The 26,866-nt window shown below is 38.2% G+C and overlaps 1 protein-coding gene across 2 annotated transcripts in view; it reads left to right on the top strand.

Moving 5' to 3' along the window:
* LOC126458301 (SET and MYND domain-containing protein 4-like) overlaps positions 1-26,037 on the top strand; it is a 35,058-nt gene extending 9,021 nt beyond the window's left edge. For both annotated transcript variants that reach the window (XM_050095247.1, XM_050095246.1), the window contains 3 exons: positions 14,106-14,227; positions 14,314-15,051; positions 25,537-26,037. In XM_050095247.1, the coding sequence (XP_049951204.1) occupies positions 14,106-14,227; positions 14,314-15,051; positions 25,537-26,007 (1,331 nt within the window). In that variant the 3' untranslated portion in view covers positions 26,008-26,037. The remainder of the gene's footprint in view (positions 1-14,105; positions 14,228-14,313; positions 15,052-25,536) is intronic.
* The last annotated feature ends 829 nt before the right edge of the window (positions 26,038-26,866 follow it).

The raw sequence follows: 26,866 nt of genomic DNA, 5'->3' as shown, positions 1-26,866 counted from the left end.
ACCTCTTGCTGAAAATGTACCAGCAAGATTACACGAATCATTAGCTGTTTCTTCCAGATTGGTTCAGACACTTAGTCAGAACAGTATTGTGCTTCCATTCTTCTTCAGTACTGTAATGGATGTGAAAGTAGGAATGTAAGGACAATTTGTACTTCATTTATTGCCCACTGACTCCGTACATCAGTATAGTGGTTGTTGTCATGATGGAGCCAGCAATCCACAGGCAATGTGTGACATTCATATGGCTGAATGCTGAAGCAGCTCAACAGCAGCTGGTGACAACAGTGCCATTGCTGATCCAATAGTATGTCAGCTACACAGCACAGTAAACAAGCATTTGGTGTACACTGCCTGTGGCCTGTGGCAGCTGGTGGAAACATGCAGCTGTCCTGGATTGAACTCGGTATCCTCGGAGAGTTGCTGACATGTCACGTGATAGTGGCCACCATGCTGGAGGACCATGTTCAAAATCAACAGACTGGCTTGCAGCTTGTAGACACCACTGCTCAGAGAGGGCCAATGTGGACTAGACAGTACGGCTGACCAATGACTGATCAGGAGAGAGTGCCAGCAAAAGCATACTTGTGGTGTCAGTGTATTTTCTCTTGTATGCTGGATTTGTTAACTGTTTACAGGATGAATGATGGAAAGTGAACACAACAGATTACACAATATGGCAGAACCACTGAGAAAATAGTTTTGATAAGTGCTGTCATGATGTGAACTGTATGAAATTATGTGGTGGTATAATGGAATATATAGTGCAGAACGCTGATATGTAAAACAGAATATTATGTAAAATTTGAACTGTACTGCTGGGTTCCTGCTTAACCAACATCACAGATATCAGGACATTCTGAAAATACGACGCAAGTTTTTGAAACGATCATCATGTTATGCTACAATTCAGTGCATCAGTCAACCACTTTTTGTCCAGTCACATTCGTTGGCTTTGCCAACTCACCATCAGTCAACCACTTTTCGTCCAGTCACATTCGTTGGCTTTGCCAACTCACAACCAAGCTAACATTTCAACCTAAATTAGACCGTAGGCTATGCTACAGATCAACCTATCATCACAGCCACTTTTCCTTGGCTTCACCATCTCTCAAACTGTAAACAATTTTGCAGTAAATCCTGTCATATCCTGAGAAACAAACCAGACAAGAAAACCAAATTCCAAGAACAATAACCAACCTTGTTAACCATAATAGCCGAATCAGTAATTGTCAATGTCATGCTCTCTATGTTTGTATCTTCTACCAAAACAGGTTGTTAGATTCAGAGATTTTCATTGGCTACTGCATACTATTGCCTGATTAGCTTCAACCAACAGCAATGGCAGCACACAGCAGAACAATCACTGGCACCATAAGTGCAGTTTAGCCAACTGTGATTGTAGCTTGCATGATACCAAATAATTTTGCCAACTGGGCGAAGAATATTTATACTCCACAGTGGAGTTTATTGTTACAGTAGGCAGGGTCCAGTCACATACTTGACTGTGGAATGCCACACTATGCTGCATTGTATACCGGTATGGTAACTGAATACAGTATTGCTGGTTTTCTAGTGGCCTGACAACAGTTTGCAGCAGCATTATTATGACATCCAGCTTTAGAATTGCAACTGCAGTTGACCTCCATACAACATGGCTGGTTGTGAAGGCTGTGTTGCAGCTTGACCCACAACATTCCTTAGGGATATGACTGCTTCATGTAACATGCGCATAAAAGAGGTAAATGTTCACCTATGAGAGCGCAGCACATCAGTATCTATAAGCAGTGCGTGTACAGCAAGGAAATGTACTGGTTAAATATGTCTCACTTTCATCTTGAGGTACACTGCAGAAGAGTGCGTCATCCGGGAAACAACCTGGAGCAAACTGTTAAATCTAATGAATTAAAAAAGAAAAGAAAATTAATAAATAATCAAAAATTTATGGGAAAGTTACAGTGTGTTGTACAGATTAGTCTACGCCAAATTGATTTTGAGATTTACTGGAGGCCATTGCGAGGTAAGCATTATAGTGAAGAAATAGGGGTAGAGGATATTTCGTTCACACATAGTTCACTTCAGTGTGAGATGTAACTGGTACACTATGCAGAACTTTACGGCAGTTTAAACTATTGCATCTTACAGAGTATTCACAACCAGTGTCAGACATCTTGTCTGTTAACTTTGGGATTTGTGGCAGGTGACACAGTGGACTTCCGCTGGGTATACTTCAGTGTAAGACCCAATTCCTCACACTCCCTGCCCTGTTCCTAGTTTGTGGGTGGCATTTTTCAGGAGTGGTAAATATCCAGTTGCATTAATACAAAGTTATAGGGTTTCCAGGTGAGTCAGTTTGTGTAAATGGCACTACATCTTAATGAGTCTTTCTCCTATCATCATTTAATCTACTGGTAAAGTTTTGAAATGTGCTTGGGTAGTCTTTATGTAGGGTTAGCCGAGGTGGGGAGTGGTCGGGCCCTCCTAGTGTCATAGGGCAGGCGGCAGGATCTGAGCCAAAGGATTTGTCAATTCAGTGATGGTCTTGGCTGCAGATTTCTAGTCCTGCATTATCATTTGGGGATTTGTAGGACCCCCCTGGATAGGTCAGGATTGCACTACACAAAGGAAGCACTTCTCGAGTTGTGGAATACTTGTGTAGTGCACATGAGGGTTTTTTAGGCTAGGGGGTAGTTTGATGTACTCTGATGAACACTTGCTAGTTGATACACAGCAAGGGAAGTGTGACAGCATTCTTAATAAAGACACTTTGACTGCCAAAATTTTATCAGTAAATTGTCAAAGTATTCATAACAGAGTTCCCAAACTTACTGCCCTCCAGGAAAGTTCTCACACTCAAATCATTCTCAGGGCCAAGAGCTGGCTGAAACCTAAATTGGAAAGATCTGAGACATTTAGCGAGTCATGGAAAATATATCAGAAAGACAGATTAGAGGCCATAGGAGAAGGAGTGTTCATTGCAGTTTACAAAAATATTGTCTCTATTGAGATCGAAATTGAATGACAGTGAAGTTTTTTGCTCACATGTAACAGGTCTGGGTGAAAACAAGTTAACTATTGGATGTTTTTACTTGTCACCTGTTCTGCTGTGACAGCTCTAGAGTTATTTAAAGAAAGTCTACAGTCATTAGCATGCAAATACCCAGATCATGGAATACTAGTTGGAGATGACTGTAACCTCTGGAGTACAGACTGGGATGTCTATGGGTTCATTGTGGGGGTTACAAACAGTCATATGAAGTACTTTTGAACATGCTTTCTGAAAACTGTCTTGAGCAGCTAGTTCAGCAGCCCAAACATAATTCAAATATCTTGGATCTTGTAGCTACAAATAGGCCGGACCTTATTGACAATGTCGGTATAGAAATGGGGATTAGTGATCATGATGTCATTATAGCAGATGTGGTTATGAAAGTTAATAAATTAGTTAAGAAGGCTGGAAGAGTGTTTCTGGTAGAAATGGCAGAAAAGCAGTTATTAATGTCTCACTTAGTGAATTGACATCACTTAGTTCCATTAAGACGGATGTAGAGGAATTATTGGCAAAGATTAAGCATATTGTAAATCATGGTCTAAAAAATTATGTGCTTAATAAATGGATTAAGGACAGAAAAAAACCCACCATGGTTTAATAACGAGATTCGAAAATGCTGAGGAAGCAGATGCTGTTGCCCTCTCAGTTCAAAAGAGAAAGTGTAAATGATGACAAGTAAAAGTTCATATCAGCGCACACTCCGCTCCAGAGTGAAAATCTCATTCTGGAAGTAAAAGTTAATTTGTACATCTGTGAAAAGATCTATGCATGAAGCATACAACTACTACTACCATCATACATTAGCAAAAGATTTGGAAGAGAACCTGAGAAAATTCTGGTTCTATATAAAATCACTAAGTGTGTCTAAGGCTTCCGTGAAGTCTCTTGTCGACACATCTGGTGTGACAGTTGAAGATAACAAAACAAATGCCAAAGCTTTAAATTACATGCTCAAGAAATCATTGATGTGGGAGAATCGTATAAATGTACTGTTGTTTGACCATCGAACAGACTTCCGTATGGATGACAGTAATAAGCATCCATGGCATAGAGAAACAACTGAAACAGTTGAAAACAAATCAGTCACCAGTTCGATTTTTCAAAGAGTAGTCTATGGCCTTAGCATTTTGCATTTGTTGTGAATCTCTCACCCAGTGCAATGTCCCAAGCAAATGGAAAAAGTGCATGTGACTCCTATATGTAAAAAAGGCAAAAGAACAGAAACGCAGAATTACAGGCCAATACCCCTGCATCAGTTTGCTGCAGAACTTTTGAATATACTCTCAGTTCGAATGTAATATATTTTTGTGAGACAGAGAAGCTTATGTCCATGAATCAGTGTGGTTTTAGAAAGTGTCTCTCATGCGAAACTCAGCTTACCCTTTTCTCACACGATATACTGTGAATTATGGATGAAGGGCAACATGCAGATTCCATATTTCTAGACTTCCAGAAAACAATTGACACTGTCCTGTTGCAGGCTGTTGAGGAAGGTATGAGCTTATGGAATAGGTTCACAGTTGTGTGAGTGGTTTGAAGACATTTTATTTTATTTATTTATTCGTCCATAAACAAATTTCTTTGTATGGATGTCGTCATTATACATACATATGTATGTTATGTTGTCACATAAGATAATGAAATACAAGCTATATACAGGGTGTTACAAAAAGGTACGGCCAAACTTTCAGGAAACATTCCTCACACACAAATAAAGAAAAGATGTTATGTGGACATGTGTCCGGAAACGCGTAATTTCCTTGTTAGAGCTCAATTTAGTTTCGTCAGTATGTACTGTGCTTCCTCGATTCACCGCCAGTTGTCCCAATTGAAGGAAGGTAATGTTGACTTCGGTGCTTGTGTTGACATGCGACTCATTGCTCTACAGTACTAGCATCAAGCACATCAGTATGTAGTATCAACAGGTTAGTGTTCATCACGAACGTGGTTTTGCAGTCAGTGCAATGTTTACAAATGCGGAGTTGGCAGATGTTCATTTGATGTATGGATTAGCAAGGGGCAATAGCCGTGGCGCGGTATGTTTGTATTGAGACAGATTTCCAGAGCAAAGGTGTCCCAACAGGAAGATGTTCGAAGCAATTGATCGGCGTCTTAGGGAGCACGGAATATTCCAGCCTATGACTCGCGACTGGGGAAGACCTAGAACGATGAGGACACCTGCAATGGACGAGGCAATTCTTCGTGCAGTTGACGATATCCCTAATGTCAGTGCCAGAGAAGTTGCTGCTGTACTAGGTAAAGTTGACCACGTCACTGTAGGACAGTGCTACGGGAGAACCAGTTGTTTCCGTACCATGTACAACGTGTGCAGGCCCTATCAGCAGCTGATTGGCCTCCACGGGTACACTTCTGCGAATGGTTCATCCAACAATGTGTCAATCCTCATTTCAGTGCAAATGTTCTCTTTACGGATGAGGCTTCATTCCAACGTGATCAAATTGTAAATTTTCACAATCAACATGTGTGGGCTGACGAGAATCCGCACGCAATTGTGCAACCACGTCATCAACACAGATTTTCTGTGAACGTTTGGGCAGGCATTGTTGGTGATGTCTTGATTGGGCCCCATGTTCTTCCACCTACACTCAATGGAGCACGTTATCATGATTTCATACGGGATACTCTACCTGTGCTGCTAGAACATGTGCCTTTACTAGTACGGCACAACATGTGGTTCATGCACAATGGAGCTCCTGCACATTTCAGTCGAAGTGTTCGTACGCGTCTCAACAACAGATTCGGTGACCGATGGATTGGTAGATGTGGAGCAATTCCATGGCCTCCACGCTCTCCTGACCTCAACCCTCTTGACTTTCATTTATGGGGGCATTTGAAAGCTCTTGTCTACGCAACTCTGGTACCAAATGTAGAGACTCTTCATGCTCGTATTGTGGTCGGCTATGATACAATACACCATTCTCCAGGGCTGCATCAGCGCATCAAGGATTCCATACGACGGAGGGTGGGTGCATGTATCCTCGCTAACGGAGGACATTTTGAACATTTCCTGTAACAAAGTGTTTGAAGTCATGCTGGTACGTTCTGTTGCTGTGTGTTTCCATTCCATGATTAATGTGAAGAGAAGTAATAAAATGAGCTCTAACATGGAAAGTAAGCGTTTCCGGACACATGTCCACATAACATATTTTCTTTCTTTGTGTGTGAGAAATGTTTCCTGAAAGTTTGGCCGTACCTTTTTGTAACACCCTGTATAATAAATTCATAATATATATGTGTATATTACACACAAAATTCATCATTGAATTACATAATGCAGAAGAACCTGCTTCGATCAAAAGAAATGGATCACAAGACTCCTATAATACTTGTATGGGTAAATTACAATCTAGAATGTCCACTTCAAAGTTGATTAACCTGATTATTTATTTATGCCAATTTTATGCTGCATGAATTCTCTATTATTTAATAAATATCCTTTAAGGGATGCTTTAAATTTACAGAGTTCCTTTATGTTTTTGATTTCTTTTGGCAATTTATTGTATATCTTGACACTTTGGTAAAACATAGTGGTTTGGGTTTTAGTTTTATTCATTCTGTCTATGTACAAGCAATTACTGTTTCTGGTTTGGTGATCAAGTATGCAACTGTTTGCTAAATATTGCTCAATATTTTTGTGAATGAAAACTGTAGTTTGCAAGATATATTCACTTGGGATTGTCAGAATACCCCATTTTTTAAATAGCTCACTGCATTGTGCTCTTTTCTGACTCTTGCTCATTATTCTGATTGCTCATTTTTGCAATCTGAACACATATTTCACATTTTGGGCATTTGCACCCCAGAATGTTATGCTGTAACTTATTATAGAATGTATGTGTGCAAAGTATGTCATTCTCTGGCAAGAACTACTGCACACCGTGACTAATATTCGTAAGGCATAGCATGCTGTGCTAATTTTTTTCCCAAGCACCCTAATATGTTCATCCCATTTTAATTGTTGATCAACATATATACCCAAAAATTTTGTGCTGGCTACACACTCTATGGTTTCATTGTGAACTTTAAGTTTTGTCATATTCAGTTTTTTTCTTTATATAGAAGTTTTTGTTATTAGTCTTTTTCACATTAAGGGTTACTTTGTTGTTATTTGACCAGTTGTGAACTGCCATAAGTGCCTTTTCAGCTTTTACATTTAACATTTCTGGTGTGCTGTCTGTAATTATTATATTGCTGTCGTCAGCAAATAACACTGTTTCACCTTGCATTACCCACTGTGGGAAATCACTAATATAAATAAGAAATAGTACTGGGCCTAACACACTCCCTTGAGGTACTCCAATGTTCAAGTATTCTTCATCTGAAAGATGTTTCACTAAATAATTTGAGCTACTTGAAATTTGAGATATCTCCACCCTCTGCACTCTGTCTGCAAGGTAAGATCCAAACCATTTATTTACAACCCCACTGATTCCTAGTGCTTCAAGTTTACCTAGTAGTATTTCATGGTCAACTGTATCAAATACTTTATTGAGATCTAGGAAAATGCCTGTTACTTGTTCTCCTTTATCTAGGGCTTCTAGAACTACTCTTGTAAATTTTTGTATAGCTGCTTCTGTTCCCTTTCCAGTCCTGAAACCAAACTGTTCTTTGCATAGGAGTTGGTATTTATTTAAGTTGTCCATAAGTCTGTTTTTCATAATAGTTTCCTTTATTTTTGAAAAAGAAGGCAGCAATGAAACTGGTCTGTAATTCTCTATATTTTCTGTATCACCTTTTTTGTGTATGGGAAGAATTTTTGCGTGCTTTAGATAATTAGGGAAGCAACCTGATGAGAATGACTCATGTAAAATGTCTGCTAAGGGTTCTTTTATGCTGCTAATGCAGTCTTTTAGTATACACATTGGAACTTCATCTAAACCCGTGGATGATTTACTCTTGAATTTATGTACAATGCTACTGATTTCCTCTCCATTGGTGGGTAGCAGTAGCATTGTGAGAGATACATAGTTCTTTGCCATTGTGTGTTGTGTTTTAGGAAGCTTTTCTTGCAGTTTTGTTGCTAGATTACTAAAGTAGTTGCTTATAAAGTTTGCCAGGCCCTTAGGATTATCTATTAAATTACCTTTATTTCTTATTTTTATGTTCATCTGCTTTGATTTTGAGTTACCAGTTTCTTGTTTTACTATATTCCAAATGGCTCTGCTTTTATTGTTTGAGTTCTGTATGGTCTTTTCATTTTGGATTCTCTTTGCTTCCTGCAACAGTTTTCTGTATGTCCTCTTGTAGCTGAGAAAAAACTGGGTCACTCTTATCATTTTTGATAGATCTCAGATATATGAGTGTTTCAAAGGATTTTCTGATACCTTTTGTCACCCAAGTCTTCCTACTAGATCCCCCAACAGAATGTACTACTTTAGGAAATGTTTCCTCAAATTTTAAGTTGAATATATTCATGAATTTGTTGAATTTTTCATTTACATGTGTTCCTGAATATACTTCTGACCATGTCTGGCCAGTCATCTGTGTTGCAAATTCACACCTTTTTGATTTAGAAAAAACCATTTCTGTAGTTAAGCACTTTTGCTTGTAACTTTGTAGATATTTTAAGTTTTGCACTTTGACCAAAGTGGTCTGATATCCCAAGGTTTTTAACAGTTACTTCACAGCATTTGTGGTTAATATCTGACAGAATATGGTCAGTTATTGAAGACGAGTGTTTGGTTACTCTTGTGGCATTTGTTACCCATTGTGAGATACCATAACTGTACAAGATATTCAAGAAACTGGTGCTGACTTCACCCATTTTCAGCACATTGATATTTAAATCTCCACAAGTAATAATATGTACTTTAGGATTACATATTTTGTCCAACACTTGTATTAATTTAGTGAAAAAGGTTTCAACATCACCATTAGGAGACCTATATAAAAACAGTATATACAATTTTATGGGTATTTTGTTCTTTTGACTCTACTACTGAAAGTTCAAAATTTTTTTCTTCACTCAAAGAAATCATATCACTCCTGACTATGAACTGTAGTCCTTTTTTCACATAAATACATGAGCCCCCACTCCTATTTATTGTTCTGCTATAATAACATGCTAATTCATAAGAAGGTAAAACTATGTATTCAATTTCAGATCCTTTGCACCAGTGTTCAGTAATGCAGACTGTCAAGCTATCTATGGCTTCTAGTTCAATTTCTAACTGTTGCACTTTGTTCCTTATTGACTGAACATTCTGGTGAAATATTGTTAAATAATTATAGTTACTTATCTGGGGTGCTGCTTCTTCCTTCCTTCTATTAAAAAATCCTTTAGATGGGAAGGAGGCACAGGTCATCTTTTGTTCACACTGCTAGATGATAGATCTTCTACTGTTGCCACTGCTGTAGCTGTTGCTTCCTGACTTATTTGTGGTAATGACACTGCTCCCATCACCACTGTTGTTCTTATGTTCACTTCACTGCATCCTGGATCTTCTGTTATTACTGGTTTTGCATTCCTTGTTGTTACTGCTGTTGTTGTAGCTGCTGATGCTGACACTGATTCCTCTTCTGCCAATGTTATCAAAGCTGCTCCATTTGCAACTGTTTCTTCTGTGGCATCTACATCTTCAATATCTTCAGTGGCCAGGTGCTGTTTGAATGTTTGAGTGGAATGTCTTCTATCTGGATGTTCTGTTGCCTCCAGTGGAATTGGGTCATGTATTTCACTGTTTATGGAAATACTTTTCATTAACTCCCCAAGCTTTTCACATAAATAGGACTTGTCTTTCTTGTTTAAGTGTATTCCATGTTTTGTGAAGCACAGTCTTTCCAAATCAGCTGTATGAAGAAAGAAAACGTTGTCCATGGATCTGCAGATATTTTGATAGATCCTGTTGGCTTTCTGGATCTCTTTATTTACACAGGACCCTTCTAGTAGATCATGCTTGTGAGTTAACCCTATAACATTTTGATTTTTTATTCTGTTTAGGACTGTCTTTAGTGTCCAAGTAGCTTCTCTTAGCTCATTTTTATAGATATCATTTGCACCACCGAATATTACTATGCACTGATTTTGCCATGTGTGGTTACTATAATTACAGTCTTTTAAAATTTCTTTCATACAGGCACCTGGTTTGATGAAACCTGTAGCTCTGAGTCCATTCTGATATCATATTTTTTCTGCTAACTCTCTTCCATTACTATCTGAATATAGGACAACATCTCTTGTTTTATTCCCCACAATGTTTTGCGTTAATTGATTTGTATTACCATGTGTTTCCCATCCAAATGGTCATTTGAGATTATTGTTTTCATCGTGAATACACTTCTCATGTCGTTTCATCTGCACAAAATTTTTGTTTACATCACATCTAGATAGACTTAATCATCCTTTTGCACAATCCTGACAGGGAAAGTCAGGTATTCCATCTTCTTAATTAATAGAACCCAGTATGTTGTCCTTGATGGCAAGTGTTTATCAGAGACAAGAGTATTGTCAGGAGTTCCCCAGGGAAGCGTGATAGGACACCTATTATCCTCTGTATACATGAATGAATTAGCAGGCAGGGTGGGCAGCAACCTGCAATTGTTTGTTGATGGTGCTGCGGTGTACGGTAATGTGTTAAAGTTGAGTGTCTGTAGTAGGATACGAGGTGACTTGGACAAAATTTATAGTCGGTGTGATGAATGGCAGCTAGCTTTAAATGTAGAACAATGTAAATTAATGCAGATGATTAGGAGAAACAAACCCGTAATGTTCAGATACAGCATTAGTAGTGTCCTGCTTGACACACTCACGTTGTTTAAATATCTGGCATAATGTTGCAAAGCAATATGAAATTGAATGAGCTTGTGAGGATTGTGGTAGGGAAGTTGAACGTTTGACTTCAGTTTATTGGGAGAATTCTGGGGAAGTGTGGTTCATCTGTAAAAGAGACCATGTATGGGACACTAGTGCAATATGTTCTTGAGTACTGCTCAAACGTTTGGGATCTGTACCAGGAAGACATCGAAGCAGTTCAGAGGTGGGCTGCTAGATTTGTTACTGGTAGGTTTGAATGACATGCAAGTGTTACAGAGATGCTTTGGGAATTCAAATGGGAATCCCTGGAGGGAAGATGACAATCTTTCTGAGTAACTCCATGACAAAATTTGGAGAATTAGTATTTGAAGCTGGCTGCAGAACAATTCTGCTGCATCCACCAAACATTGCGTCTAAGGACCAAGAAAATAAGAGACAAGAAATTAGGGCTCATACAGGGGAATGTAGGCAGCCATTTTCCCCTCGCTCACTTTGTTAGGAAATCCACTACAACAGTTAAAGATCTGGGATGAGGTTCCAGTGCAACACAGTTTAAATCCACCAGGTTTTCAAGAGAGCAAGTACTGACATACATACATATGTCAGAACAGCAGTCTAAGATAGTCAAGAGTTATGTGCAGTTGGGTTTCTTTTTCAGTTATGCTAGAACATAGTCGTGCATGAAAAATAAGGTTGCCACCTTATTGAATTCTCATTTTTCTTTCTTTCCCCCCTCCCAGAGAAAGAGAATGAAACAGAGAGAGATCAGGAATGCCTGTAATGAGGTAGGATATTTTTTAAGATATTGTGATGAACATAAGCTAATGATAGATATTGAATCGTTGGATGCCTCTGTTGAAGGAAGGTCTGAATCCAGAAATGACTATTACAATTTAACTTGTCAGTAGGAAGAATCAGGGAGTGTTAGTGTGACAGTTATGTTTACTTTATATCTTCTTAACCACCACTCAGCATTTCATGTTTAAGATAAATGGTAAATGTTGATCTGTCCTCTCATTTGTTGTCTGTTTTCTTTTTTACCTAGCAATAGGGAAGGGTAGAAATCCTGTGGATTACTGTTACTCTAAATTTACTGAATGATTTGATAAAGTACAGTTAGTAATGACCTGTAAAGTGGACAAGGAAGGTGGGAGCTGCAGAAGTGTAATGAGCTTGTAGTTTCGCAGACTGGTTGAGAATAAAGTAACAGAGATTCCAAACCAATGTCCACGAATGTTTGTACAGTCCATTTGAATATTTTCTCTTTGAAACAACAGAAAAAACAGTAGATGCTGGCGTGTTGTGGATATAATGATGTGCTCTTGCTCAAGGCAGCTTCTTGTTCACATCCATCACTGATAAAGCCAATGAAACAAACCTTTCTGTCAGTACTGTACTGTGCGTAGATAGTAGTCCTTCATCACCAAGGTTGTTTTTGCATAGTAGGGTGGTGTTGCTCTTCAACGTACAGCTTGCCAGTTTGAATACCAAAGGAGGAAGAAATTTCCTTTCTTCAAGGCAAGTACAATGTAGCATTATTTCACAATATATCCACACCTTGCAAAGAAAAGTTTCCAATTTGTTAAAAAGAAGAAATGTTTTCCATCCAAGTGTCTGAATTAAACTTTAGGTTCTGCAACCTGATAACGCCTTATAGTGGTGTTATCAACTGGCAGACTCTAAAGTGTTGTTCAGACTCTCCCTCCCTACCTCCACATACTTTTTATACCACTAACTGAGCACTCCAACACTGTTCCACCTGCAAACAGCACATGGGAAGAATGATTGTCAGTAAACCTCTGTAATGGTTCTAATTTTTCGAATTTTCTCCTCATTGTCATTATGTGAGACGTATATAGGGGGAAATAATATGTTATACACCTCTTCCCAGAAAATGCTCTCTAGAAATTTCCATAGTAAATCTCTCCATGATGCACAATGTCTCCCTTGTAATGTCTGCCAGTGGCATTTATTGAGCATTTCCATAATGCTGTCGTGCTGACTAAACAATCCCATGATGAGATATGCTGCTCTTCATTGGATCTTCTCTATCTCTTCCATCAGTCCTATCTGGTAGGGATCCCAGAGAGATGAACAATACACAAGAATAGGTAGAAAAAGCATCTTATAAGCCATTTCCTTCATGAATGAGTTACATTTCCATAAGATTCTTCCTGTGGCTCTGAGTCGGCATCTGCTTTTCCCAGTAATTGTTTTATATGGTTATTCCACTTAAGGTTGCTCTGGATAGTCACCCCTAGATATTTTATGGCAGATACTGTTTCCTGTGGTTTGTCATCAATAGTGTAGCTACACGACAGTGGATTTCTATTCCTATCTATGTGCAATATGTTACATTTATTTACATTCAGGGTCAATTGCCAGAGTTTTTATCATCCATCAATTCTCTCTAGGTCATTCCGCAATTCGTCACTGTCTTCTGGCATTGCTACTTGTTATGGACAATTGTACCATCTGCGAACAGCCTTAGTGAGCATCCAACATTTTCTACTAGGTCATTTATATATATTCTAAACAGTAACATCCTATCCTTCCTTGGGGTGCACCGGAAATTACCATTACATCTGTTGATTTTGTTCCATTCAGAGCAATATGTTGAGGTCTGTCTGCAAAGTCAGGGAACACGGCATCAACCTGAACGCCATTGTCTACAACACCATTGATCTCATGGAGGAACAGAGCGAGCTAGTTTCCTGGTATCTCCCTCCCTCCCTCCCCCCCCCCCCTCCCTCAGTACAGATCACAACACCTTATGCTTTCTTAGCGTTTTCGCCACCATGGTATGATATATGTAACTTCCAACTTGCTATTCCTAGATTGTGTACTGTATGAAAGAGTATAATGTAGATGATCACGTAATTTTTGTAATAAATTTCAGTGATTCCTGGATCATTATTTTTGGTGTTGCTAGAGGGGTTGGGTTGGGTTGTTTGGGGAAGGAGACCAGACAGTGAGGTCATTGGTCTCATCGGATTTTAGTGTTGCTAGAATTTTCTTCAGTTTTAAAACTTTCATTTACTCCAAACCAGTGTTTTAGTCTTAATTCCTTGGACCTGCTGCCTCCCTCCCAGCCATAAACCACCTTTCTCCAACACACCCCGTTGCTCTGCACCTCCTGTAGGTATACAGGTGTGTGTGTGTGTGTGTGTGTGTGTTTTGTTGTGTTGGTACTTGTATTCAAAAATTTATTTAAATTTAACAAAATTATTTATATTCTACTAGAACTTTCCATTACCGTTTTTAAAACTTTCTGTATTTTAGGTGATGTGATTGCAATTGAGAGGCCATATGCTTCAGTGCTGTTAGATAATGCATACTACACCCACTGCTACAACTGTTTGCTGCGCTGTAATGCACTGATCCCTTGTGAAACATGTTCCATGGTAACATTCATGATAAAGTAACTTTCTGTTTTCATTATGTTTAATTTTTAAATCATATCACTGATTTCATTAACACTCTTTTTCAGGTGATGTTCTGCAGTGACAAATGTCGAAATGAGGGACTAGAGAAAAGTCATTCTGTTGACTGTTCTATTTTGGCACCACTTACCAGATATGGAATTGATAAAATGGGAATGTTGGCTGTAAGGATTATATTGACTGCAGCAGCTTATGGAAAAAAATTAAATGAGCTGATCAGTGAAATACGATCTTTTGAAATGGAGACATCTGCAGATAAACGAACAAAAGGTTTCAGCAAAGATGGAAAATATCATTCTGATGAATATACAACAATTTATCATCTGGTTGGCAATACAGACAAACGTACTGTAGGTGATTTGTTTAAGCGTGCTGTTAATGCTGCATGTATATTGCATTGTTTTGAAGAGTACTCAGATTTCTTCAATCCAGAAAATGCTTCAAGTAATAAACAGTTGCCTGATTCAGGAAAGAACAAGGGAAGTGAGGGTCATCAGAGCCCTCAAGATTTTCAGAAGGAAGCCAAACTTATTGTTGGTGGTCTTTTATTGAGACATTTACAAAATTTACCATGCAATGCTCATGAAGTTTCAGAATTTATACACATTTCTGCAGTAACCCAAAACAAAGAAAAGTTTGATTTAGACATGATAGAAATAGGAGCCGCAGCATATTCTTTTTTAAGTTTGATAAACCACTCATGTGATCCAAATGTTGTGAGGAATAGTCACTGTGGAAGCACAGCTGTTCTGAGAGTCATAAAACCAATCAAGAAAGGTGAACAGGTATCAAAATTCCAATTACTTTTTTTCATTTTGGATGTCTATGCTTGTGTGTTAACATGTTTGCAATTACATTTACAAACATGTCTACCTTTGCTCCATTTTAAGTTTTATTTTATCTATCTATTTATGAGAGGTGGTAGTTTGCATGCGTTAGTGTTGTGGATAAAGATAAATCACTGAGATTCCCCCCCCCCCCCCCCCCCCCACACACACACATACACACACACACACACACACACACACACACACACACACACACACACAGGGAGGGAGAAGGGGAGAGGAGGAGAACTAAATATTGAAAGAGAATGACCTAACTGTAATAAAATTATCATAATTATAAATTATGCATTTGATGTGTAGTAATGTGAAACACTAGTTTTAATTTGCCATTTTTCCATTAATGGACTGCATAGTGTAACAAAAGAGCCTGTCCACCTGTAGTTGAAACCAGAATTATTACAAGAGGACTGATACAATGACTTTCTGGCTCACTGACTTAATAGCTTCTTCATCAAGAGCAAAAGAGGAACACAAAAATACAATATGAATAAGAGTAAATTTGGCTAGTTGGAATTAGTAGCAGTTGTATCTAAATTATCCTCATTGATGGTGATAGTGCCACATTTTTATTTCCTGTTCTTTTCTTACATTTCTAATTTTTCCTCAGCATATGAGCAACCAGCTTGACACCCGGTATCAAAAGCCTTCATATTCTTATTGCTTTTGCCCAGGTTCCTGTTATTTGACTAATTAGTAAGTGCAGGGGCCAATGGCCTTGCTACAGTGGTAACACTGGTTTCCTTCAGATTACCAAAGTTAAGCACTATCAGGCTTGGCTAGCACTTGGATAGGCAACTATTTGGGTCTGCCGAGTGCCGATGGCAAGCAGGGCGCATCCAGCCCTTGTGAGGCCAACTAAGGTGCTACTTGACTGAGAATTAGTCACAAAAGCTGACAACAGCCAGGAGATAGTGTGCTGACCACGTGCCCCTCCTTATCTGTATCCTGTTACACCTGACACAGTGTTCAGTCAGTACCATTAGTCCTGACAAGACATGTTTGGATGGAATTTAGTTTTTAGTTTTAGTAAGCATAAGGAACTTATTTTTTATTACTTTTCATTTGTGTCTTTTTCGTTATTTGTGCTGCACTTGTTTTCCTTGGTCATGTGCACTCTTTCTTGCTATTTTATCTCTTCTCCACTGTTTTTTATTTCTTTCTTGCTCTTAATTAATAAAACTGGAGCATTCAAAAAATTGAAGCCATCATTTCCATGATTCAAAAAGAAAGAACAGATGTCAGTTGTTTATTACAGACAAACTATTAAAACTAAAAACACACAGCACATGTCACTGGATAGAGGAAGGTTCAACGTTTTGACACAGCTGCACTGTTGTTTGTTTGTAGCAACATAGTGACTACACCACAAGAGAAATCATTTTGTGTGTTGGACAGCAAGATCTTCTTCATTGATTTTGGCTTCTCTAGCCACCAGACCTCACACCTCGTAGTTGTTTTTTTTTTTTTTTTTTCCTGTGGGGTTATGTCTTTGTTCCACCTATGGCAGCTACTCATCAAGAGCTAAGAAATCGAATTATTGAAGCTGTCACTACTGTTTCAATATTTCTTGAGCATTGCATGGTGCTCATGTTGAGTTTATGGAATAGTGTCTGTGCAAATGCAAATAGAATAGTTCATTCACAGGATAACATTGAAACCATATGGTCAGTACTGAAGGAAACGTCTGGTCAGCAGCACAAGGTTGACAATGGAGAGTCATTTCATAGTAAAAATATTTCTGTTACTGATAAGTCAGATATATTTACTGCATTTAACAATCACATTCTGAGCATTGCTGGTCAATTAAATAAAAACTTAGGCTCTACAGGCAATCATATAACTCTTGGAAAATACCTTTCTGAGACTGATGTCTGAAATACTCTTCTGTGACACTGACAAGTGGGAGATTGAGTCAATAATTAAATCACTATAGACTAAGGACTCTCATGGATATGATGGAGTACGTAGCAGAATACTGAAGTACTGTGCTGCATGTGTTAGCCCTGTGCTCCGTCATATTTGCAATGTCTCTAAGAACGGTCAGTTTCATGAACGATTAAAGTACTCAGTAGTAAAACCACTTTATAAAAAGTGAGAAAGGGATAATTTAGACAATTTAGACCTATTTCTATGCCATCAGTGTTTGCTAAAGTTACTGAAAAAGCTGTGTATGTAAGGATAATTGATCATTGTATTCCACATAATTTGCTATCAAATGTACAGTTCAGTTTTAGAAGTGATTTAACAACTGAAAATTCTCTATTCTCTTTTCTCTGAGAGATACCGGATGGGCTAAACAAATTAAACAAAAGATTTTGAACACTAAGCATCTTTTTGATTTAACTAAGGCCTCTGATTGTGTTGATCACAAAAATATTTCTCCAGAAGTTGGACCATTATGAAATACGGGAGTTGCTCACAGTTGGTTCACCTGTTACTTTAACAACATACAGCAAAAGGTCATTATCCACAGTGCTGAGAATGGCTATGATGTGGGGTCTGAGTGGGGCATGGTTAAATGGAGGGGTGCCCCAGGGATCAGTGCTGGGACCACTCCTGTTCCTTATTTATATAAATGATATGCCCTCTAGTATTATAGATGATTGCTGATGACACTAGCTTGGTAGTAAAGGATGTCATGTGTAACATTGTCGCTGTTTCAAATAGTGCAGTTCATGACATAAGTTCATGCCTTATAGAAAATAAACAAATGCTAAATCACAGCAAGACTCAGTTTTTACATTTTCTAACACAAAGTTCAATGAAACCTGACATTCTATTTTCACAGAATGGGCATATGACTATTGAAACTGAACAGTTCAAATTTCTAGGTGTTCAGTTAGATAGTAAACTGTCATGGAAAGCCCACATTCAGGATCTTGTTCGAAGACTTTTTGCTGCCATTTTTACTATTCAAATGGTATATGAAGTAAGTGATAGTTCACAGAAAATGCAGTCTGCTTTGCTTATTTCATTTGCTTATGATGTATGGTATTTTATTTTGGGGTAACTGTTCCCATCCTCAAAGCTTATTTTTGGCTCAGAAATGAACGGTTCGGGCAATAAGTGATGTGAGTTTGCAAACCTCTTGTCGACCCCTGTTCATTTGTCTGAGTATTCTGACAATGGCTTCTCAATGTTTATATCCTTTATTGTCATTTCTTGTTAACAATATCAACTTATTCCCAAGAATTAACAGCTTTCGCTCATTTAGTACTAGGCAGAAATCCACTCTGCATTTGGATCACACTTCCTTGACACTTATGCTGAAAGGTGTGCAGTATACTGCTGCATCCATTTTCAATAAGCTAACACAAGAGTTCAAAAATCTTAGCAACAATCCACACAGTTTCACATCGAAACTGAAGAGTTTCCCCATGGTCCACTCCTTCTGTTCTGTTGAGGAGATCCTTGAAAAATTAAGCTGATTCCTGTGTTATAGTGTTGATTGTGTTTACATAAACATATGGCTTGTCTTTTTTGGGTTGATAAATATTTTATTTCTTATTAGTTTTATGTTGTAATTTCATGTACTGACATGTTCCATGACCTTGGAGATTCACTCCTCAATTTGGTCCTATGAAACTGGACATGTAGAATAAAATAAAATAAAATAAATAAAGTAAGACCTTGAACTTTCCTCTGTCCAGTGACATGTGCAATGTCTTTCTAACTTCCATAGTTGCTTTGCAATAAACAATTGAAATCTGTTCTTTCTTTTTCAATGGCCCTGTGTTTCTGTCAGCCATGCCTTGTTGTACAAAATTCATTGCTGTATAAAACATTGCAAATGTAATATTTCAGCTTGCATTAGAAAGTAGATGATTTTTAAACTGTTTTCCCTTATTGAATCCGTTCAAGAATGAGCTTCTAACATTTCAGATAGTATTTTTACTGCCAGTTAGGCTCTCTGCTTAAAAATGAAGTCCAATTTTTGCTCTTAGAATTATGATTCAGAAGATTTAAATAAATTAATTCAAATTGAAAGTAAAAAATGAATTTTTATTTCATGAATCACAGGCAATGAATGTCTAATCAACAACCCACAAAAAGGGTTTAATTAGAGGGAAGGTGACAGACACTAACATTAAATTCAAGATTCAAAGAAATAACTCATTTAATTTCTAACTTTCAGAATTTTTGAAATTTTTTTCCAAACAGAGAAGCAAAATAGAAAAAGTCAGCAATTTACTTTATGGTTATAACATAGTATCGGGTTACTTGAAGAAATACATCAACCAGTGACTGGGTGTTGTATTTCTTCAAGTAGTTTAATCCACAGTCATGGAGCTCAACCACCAGTTGCATAGATAAATTACTATTCTAGAGGTAATTATGATTCAGACCTTTTATATGCGTTAAAGTATGAAGATAATTTGTTTTAAGTCACACTGTATCCTGCACTAAGATGTGCACAAGATGCCAGAATTTATTTGGATTTAAATGCAGATTGTTCAAATAATTGAGGATTTTATGACTATAAAGAAATTTTTACATGTCTTTTAGAAACAAAGAACAGCCAAAAATTGTAAAAGGTATCTTGCAGAGACTCTTACATATGAGGTAACTGCCAGGATTTAGATTTCAGTTTCATACTGATAATGGGGTGTTGGTGACGGATACATAAAACAAGAGATTGATGAAAATAGAAATTATGAGAAATAGCAAGAAACATCAAATGGATAAAATCATCTACATAAATAAAATTGTAAATGTTCATTTGTTCAAAATCTTTAATCTGTTCAAGTTCTTCACCGGTCACTTTGATATTTTGACATAGCATTGCATTCAAATACACGTGTTTTCATGTACCCACTGGAGAACCATTTATTCTCTGAAAGTTCTTCATCTCGAAAAGTTTTTGGCTGATTTATCAGAGTTTTACACAATACTCTATGATCATTTTTGGATGGACATTTTAATATACAAATATATATGTAATATATAAAGGGGAAACATTGTTACCAAAAGTCACAAAAGTCTTTTAACAGATTTACTTAAAATTAACACAATGCTCTAATGAACATTCAGATGGACAGTAGCCTATATGTATTAACAGGACCTGTAAAACATAAAAATAATCAGTACTCCAGCAACAAAGCGATGGATGAGCTTGCAAATTCCTTCATCGTAAAATTCGACCGCCTGCGCCTTCAACCACGTGGTTACCTCCTTTGGAACAGAAAAGGTGTGATTTTTGTGGATTTCCTGGAAAGAGGCACTACAATAAACTCTCAAAGGTATTGCCAAACTCTGCACAACCTCAGAAGAGCAATACAAAACAAGCGCTGGGGAAAGTTGGGCTCAAAGATCTTGCTGATTCACGACAATGCCCGGGCCCACACAGCAAATGCCACTCGTGAAGTTCTCGAATCTTTTAAGTGGGAGTTGTTTCCTCATCCGCCGTACAGTCCTGACCTGGCACCGAGTGACTTCCACTTATTCCCAGCAGTGAAGAAGTGATTGGCTATGCAGCGTTTTGATGACGACGCACAGCTTCAAGAAGAGGTAACCACGTGGTTGAAGGCGCAGGCGGTTAAATTTTATGGCTGAGGAATTTCCAAGCTCGTCCATCGCTACAATAAGTGCCTTAATTTAAATGGCAACTATGTAGAAAAGTCCTCCCTCCCATGAACCATGGACCTTGCCGTTGGTGGGGAGGCTTGCGTGCCTCAGCGATACAGATAGCCGTACCGTAGGTGCAACCACAACGGAGGGGTATCTGTTGAGAGGCCAGACAAACGTATGGTTCCTGAAGAGAGGCAGCAGCCTTTTCAGTAGTTGCAAGGGCAACAGTCTGGATGATTGACTGATCTGGCCTTGTAACAATAACCAAAACGGCCTTGCTGTGCTGGTACTGCGAACGGCTGAAAGCAAGGGGAAACTACAGCCGTAATTTTTCCCGAGGGCATGCAGCTTTACTGTATGATTACATGATGATGGCGTCCTCTTGGGTAAAATATTCCGGAGGTAAAATAGTCCCCCATTCGGATCTCCGGGCGGGGACTACTCAAGAGGATGTCGTTATCAGGAGAAAGAAAACTGGCGTTCTACGGATCGGAGCGTGGAATGTCAGATCCCTTAATCGGGCAGGTAGGTTAGAAAATTTAAAAAGGGAAATGGATAGGTTGAAGTTAGATATAGTGGGAATTAGTGAAGTTCGGTGGCAGGAGGAACAAGACTTCTGGTCAGGTGACTACAGGGTTATAAACACAAAATCAAATAGGGGTAATGCAGGAGTAGGTTTAATAATGAGTAGGAAAATAGGAATGCGGGTAAGCTACTACAAACAGCATAGTGAACGCATTATTGTGGCCAAGATAGATACGAAGCCCACACCTACTACAGTAGTACAAGTTTATATGCCAACTAGCTCTGCAGATGACGAAGAAATTGAAGGAATGTATGATGAAATAAAAGAAATTATTCAGATTGTGAAGGGAGACGAAAATTTAATAGTCATGGGTGACTGGAATTCGAGTGTAGGAAAAGGGAGAGAAGGAAACATAGTAGGTGAATATGGATTGGGGGACAGAAATGAAAGAGGAAGCCGCCTGGTAGAATTTTGCACAGAGCATAACTTAATCATAACTAACACTTGGTTTAAGAATCATGAAAGAAGGTTGTATACATGGAAGAACCCTGGAGATACTAAAAGGTATCAGATAGATTATATAATGGTAAGACAGAGATTTAGGAACCAGGTTTTAAATTGTAAGACATTTCCAGGGGCAGATGTGGACTCTGACCACAATCTATTGGTTATGACCTGTAGATTAAAACTGAAGAAACTGCAAAAAGGTGGGAATTTAAGGAGATGGGATCTGGATAAACTGAAAGAACCAGAAGTTGTACAGAGATTCAGGGAGAGCATAAGGGAACAATTGACAGGAATGGGGGAAATAAATACAGTAGAAGAAGAATGGGTAGCTTTGAGGGATGAAGTAGTGAAGGTAGCAGAGGATCAAGTAGGTAAAAAGACGAGGGCTAGTAGAAATCCTTGGGTAACAGAAGAAATATTGAATTTAATTGATGAAAGGAGAAAATATAAAAATGCAGTAAGTGAAACAGGCAAAAAGGAATACAAACGTCTCAAAAATGAGATCGACAGGAAGTGCAAAATGGCTAAGCAGGGATGGCTAGAGGACAAATGTAAGGATGTAGAGGCCTATCTCACTAGGGGTAAGATAGATACCGCCTACAGGAAAATTAAAGAGACCTTTGGAGATCAGAGAACGACTTGTATGAATATCAAGAGCTCAGATGGAAACCCAGTTCTAAGCAAAGAAGGGAAAGCAGAAAGGTGGAAGGAGTATATAGAGGGTCTATACAAGGGCGATGTACTTGAGGACAATATTATGGAAATGGAAGAGGATGTAGATGAAGATGAAATGGGAGATACGATACTGCGTGAAGAGTTTGACAGAGCACTGAAAGACCTGAGTCGAAACAAGGCCCCCGGAGTAGACAATATTCCATTGGAACTACTGACGGCTGTGGGAGAGCCAGTCCTGACAAAACTCTACCATCTGGTGAGCAAGATGTATGAAACAGGCGAAATACCCTCAGACTTCAAGAAGAATATAATAATTCCAATCCCGAAGAAAGCAGGTGTTGACAGATGTGAAAATTACCGAACTATCAGCTTAATAAGTCACAGCTGCAAAATACTAACACGAATTCTTTACAGACGAATGGAAAAACTAGTAGAAGCCAACCTCGGGGAAGATCAGTTTGGATTCCGTAGAAACACTGGAACACGTGAGGCAATACTGACCTTACGACTTATCTTGGAAGAAAGATTAAAGAAAGGCAAACCTACGTTTCTAGCATTTGTAGACTTAGAGAAAGCTTTTGACAATGTTGACTGGAATACTCTCTTTCAAATTCTAAAGGTGGCAGGGGTAAAATACAGGGAGCGAAAGGCTATTTACAATTTGTACAGAAACCAGATGGCAGTTATAAGAGTCGAGGGACATGAAAGGGAAGCAGTGGTTGGGAAGGGAGTAAGACAGGGTTGTAGCCTCTCCCCGATGTTGTTCAATCTGTATATTGAGCAAGCAGTAAAGGAAACAAAAGAAAAATTCGGGGTAGGTATTAAAATTCATGGAGAAGAAATAAAAACTTTGAGGTTCGCCGATGACATTGTAATTCTGTCAGAGACAGCAAAGGACTTGGAAGAGCAGTTGAATGGAATGGACAGTGTCTTGAAAGGAGGATATAAGATGAACATCAACAAAAGCAAAACAAGGATAATGGAATGTAGTCTAATTAAGTCGGGTGATGCTGAGGGAATTAGATTAGGAAATGAGGCACTTAAAGTAGTAAAGGAGTTTTGCTATTTGGGGAGCAAAATAACTGATGATGGTCGAAGTAGAGAGGATATAAAATGTAGGCTGGCAATGGCAAGGAAAGCGTTTCTGAAGAAGAGAAATTTGTTAACATCCAGTATTGATTTAAGTGTCAGGAAGTCATTTCTGAAAGTATTCGTATGGAGTGTAGCCATGTATGGAAGTGAAACATGGACGATAAATAGTTTGGACAAGAAGAGAATAGAAGCTTTCGAAATGTGGTGCTACAGAAGAATGCTGAAGATTAGATGGGTAGATCACATAACTAATGAGGAAGTATTGAATAGGATTGGGGAGAAGAGAAGTTTGTGGCACAACTTGACCAGAAGAAGGGATCGGTTGGTAGGACATGTTCTGAGGCATCAAGGGATCACCAATTTAGTATTGGAGGGCAGCGTGGAGGGTAAAAATCGTAGAGGGAGACCAAGAGATGAATACACTAAGCAGATTCAGAAGGATGTAGGTTGCAGTAGGTACTGGGAGATGAAAAAGCTTGCACAGGATAGAGTAGCATGGAGAGCTGCATCAAACCAGTCTCAGGACTGAAGACCACAACAACAACATGTAGAAAAGTAGTATTTAAGTGTGGCTTTCATCTGTTTATAATAAAAAAAAATTCCAATACTTTATTTATTTTTAATTCCAAAACGCAATGTACTTTGTGGATAGCCCTCGTATATAAAGGGGAAACATTGTTATAAAAAAACTCAAAAAGTACTTGGCCAATTAACTTCAAATTTGTACTTGTTACTCTAAAAGTGTTTGGACGAATATAGAAACTATATATAAAACAGTGAAAGTTGTTAGCAAAAATCTTGAAAAGTTGTTGACATTCAGATGGCTATAGACTATACATTTTTTTTAACAACATGTACAGCTTTTCTATTAAAAATGACCGTGAGAAAGAAAATGCTCTGCTGTTGTAAAAATGTGCATATTTGTTTCCTTTGACGCAGCTAGTTTCTACTGTGATAGTGAGGCATTTAAACAATTAGACAAACTGTTTCTCCCATGTATATTCTTTCTGATAATATCAAATGATGGAAAATCCAGGATGGAATGTAACAATATTATGAGAAGGAAAGTTGCTACTCACCACATAGCAGAGATGCTGAGTCGCAGATAGGCACAACAAAAAAAAAAAAACCTCTCACAGTTAAAGCTTTCAGCCATTAAAGGCTTCATCAACAGTAGACACACAAACACACACACATACACTCATGCAAACCTAACTCACACACACAACTGTAGTCTCAGGCAACTGAATGTTTCTAAATGTAAATTGTATAAACAGCAACGAACTGTTTTGTTTGCTTTTTCTAAATGTAAATTGTATAAACAGCAACGAACTGTTTTGTTTGCTTTCTTGCAGACTGTTTTCACAGAAAACTGGAATGTTGTGTTTTGGGCTTATCGTCTTATGACTGGAAAATTACTACAGCATATAAATTTGCAGTGACAATAGAAAAGGTTCAAGGTCAGTGGGTGGGGGCAAGAGGGTGAGAGAAGATGGATAGAAAGAGGGGGAAGTAGGAGAAGATTATGTCTTGTATCCAGTTCCCGTATATAATAGAAACATGTGCTTTCTCTTTTCTTTCTAGTCCCTCTAACCAGACTGAACCACAGTAATGTATAGCTGAATGTGACTAATAGTAAATAAAGAAATAATAAAAAAATTAAATAACATTACGGAGTATAGAAACTACTGTTGATAATGCCAGTGAGTGATAATGCAGAGTATAAATAGATAAGTGGAAATCAGGAATAAAGAAAGGCATGGAAGATGACAAGCAAATCAAGGTGGAAAAGACTAGTGAAAATTAAGATGGGTGGCACATAACGGCCAAGAAGTACCCCCTGTCGAGTACTTCACAGTGCAGGAAGAGAGACACAGAGAGAGAGAGAGAGAGAGAGAGAGAGAGAGAATGTGTATGTTTGTGTGTGTGTGTGTGTGTGGGTGGGTGTGTGTGTGGTTCTGTTTCCTGCAACTTTAACTGTGTCATTAATTATATTCATTTGTTAATTTAGTGAACAATAGCAGTTTCTCATAATTAATGATTTTTGTTTTCAGGTCTTTGACAATTATGGTTATCATTATGCAACTCATAGCCTTGAGGAAAGACAGTTACATCTGAGTTCACAGTACTTTTTCAGGTGCATGTGTGAACCATGCACCGGTAATTGGCCTTTATATGTCAGTCTCCCGAGTGCACAGCTATTGCTTAAATGCACTCACTGTAGTGCTATGCTAGAAGATAACTTTCCAACCAACCCGTCTGAAGGAAACTTGGTTACATGCACAATGTGCAAGGGTGTGAATGATGTTGTCAAGAGGAAGAAAGTGTTAATGGAGTCATCAGATCGATTTATGGAGAATATATCAGCTGTCTTACGTGGCCACACCGAGGGTGTTGCTACCAGTTTAGTAACTCATTTGACATTGTTGCATGAAAATGTACTAAGACCATGGAAAGAATACAATGACTGTCAAGAAGCATTGAAGCAGTGCTTCAATTTTCTTGGAAACTGTTATACCATTTGATGAATAAATAAAAAGTTGGTGCCTTTCTAATCTTTCTGTGGTCATTTCATGTACCATAAAATGAGGTGAATCCGACCAGGTGGTGTCAATCCAATCATTTACCAGTTTTTCCAGTTTTGGATAACGTAGCATAGCATTTTAAAAATTACATTTCAGTTGACCATTGTTGTGAATTCTTGACTAATCTATCAACAACAATGACATGTTGGAGTGCATGCAACCAGCAAATTGCCTTGTAAGTAGGTGTGTGATTCTTGTGCTACACTCGTGTAGTCAACACAACAGTGCAAAAACTTCTGCTGGCGCCTGTTACTTCTGAAGTGTGATTGGTAAGTTGCAATATTATTGCTTGCATATGAACATCTTAATGACACAGTTTCTTTTTTTCTTTTTTTTTTTCATTACTAATACTGTTTAGTCACTATGTAGGCCTAATTAGAAAATTCCATTTTTGTAGGGTGAATCCAATCATGTGAGTATACCAAAAGGTTCTGGGACCAACACAGAAATCTAACTACAAACCAGAATTTCTTCTAAATGTGGTGAAAGCTGTCAAATTAGGAAAATTAAGCATCCAGAAAGCATCAGAGCAATATGCAGTTCCATATACCACATTAAATGATAAACTCAAGGAAAGGTACAAATACAAAATAGGCAGCCAATCAGCTTTAACCAATAGTGAGGAAAAAAGCCTGTTTAAAGGAAAATTGTGTTGTGCGAAATGGATGTTTCCTTTGAGGAATAATGATGTAAGGGACATTGTACAGGCATATTTCAATTGAGCAGGGAGGTTCGAAAAAAGATTTTGTGACAATCAACCTGGGCATGAGTGGGTAAAATCTTTTCTGAAAAGAAATAA

Source organism: Schistocerca serialis, chromosome 2 (assembly GCF_023864345.2).
Source record: "Schistocerca serialis cubense isolate TAMUIC-IGC-003099 chromosome 2, iqSchSeri2.2, whole genome shotgun sequence".
Lineage (NCBI taxonomy): Eukaryota > Metazoa > Arthropoda > Insecta > Orthoptera > Acrididae > Schistocerca > Schistocerca serialis.
This window is presented reverse-complemented; position numbering and strand designations above follow the sequence as displayed.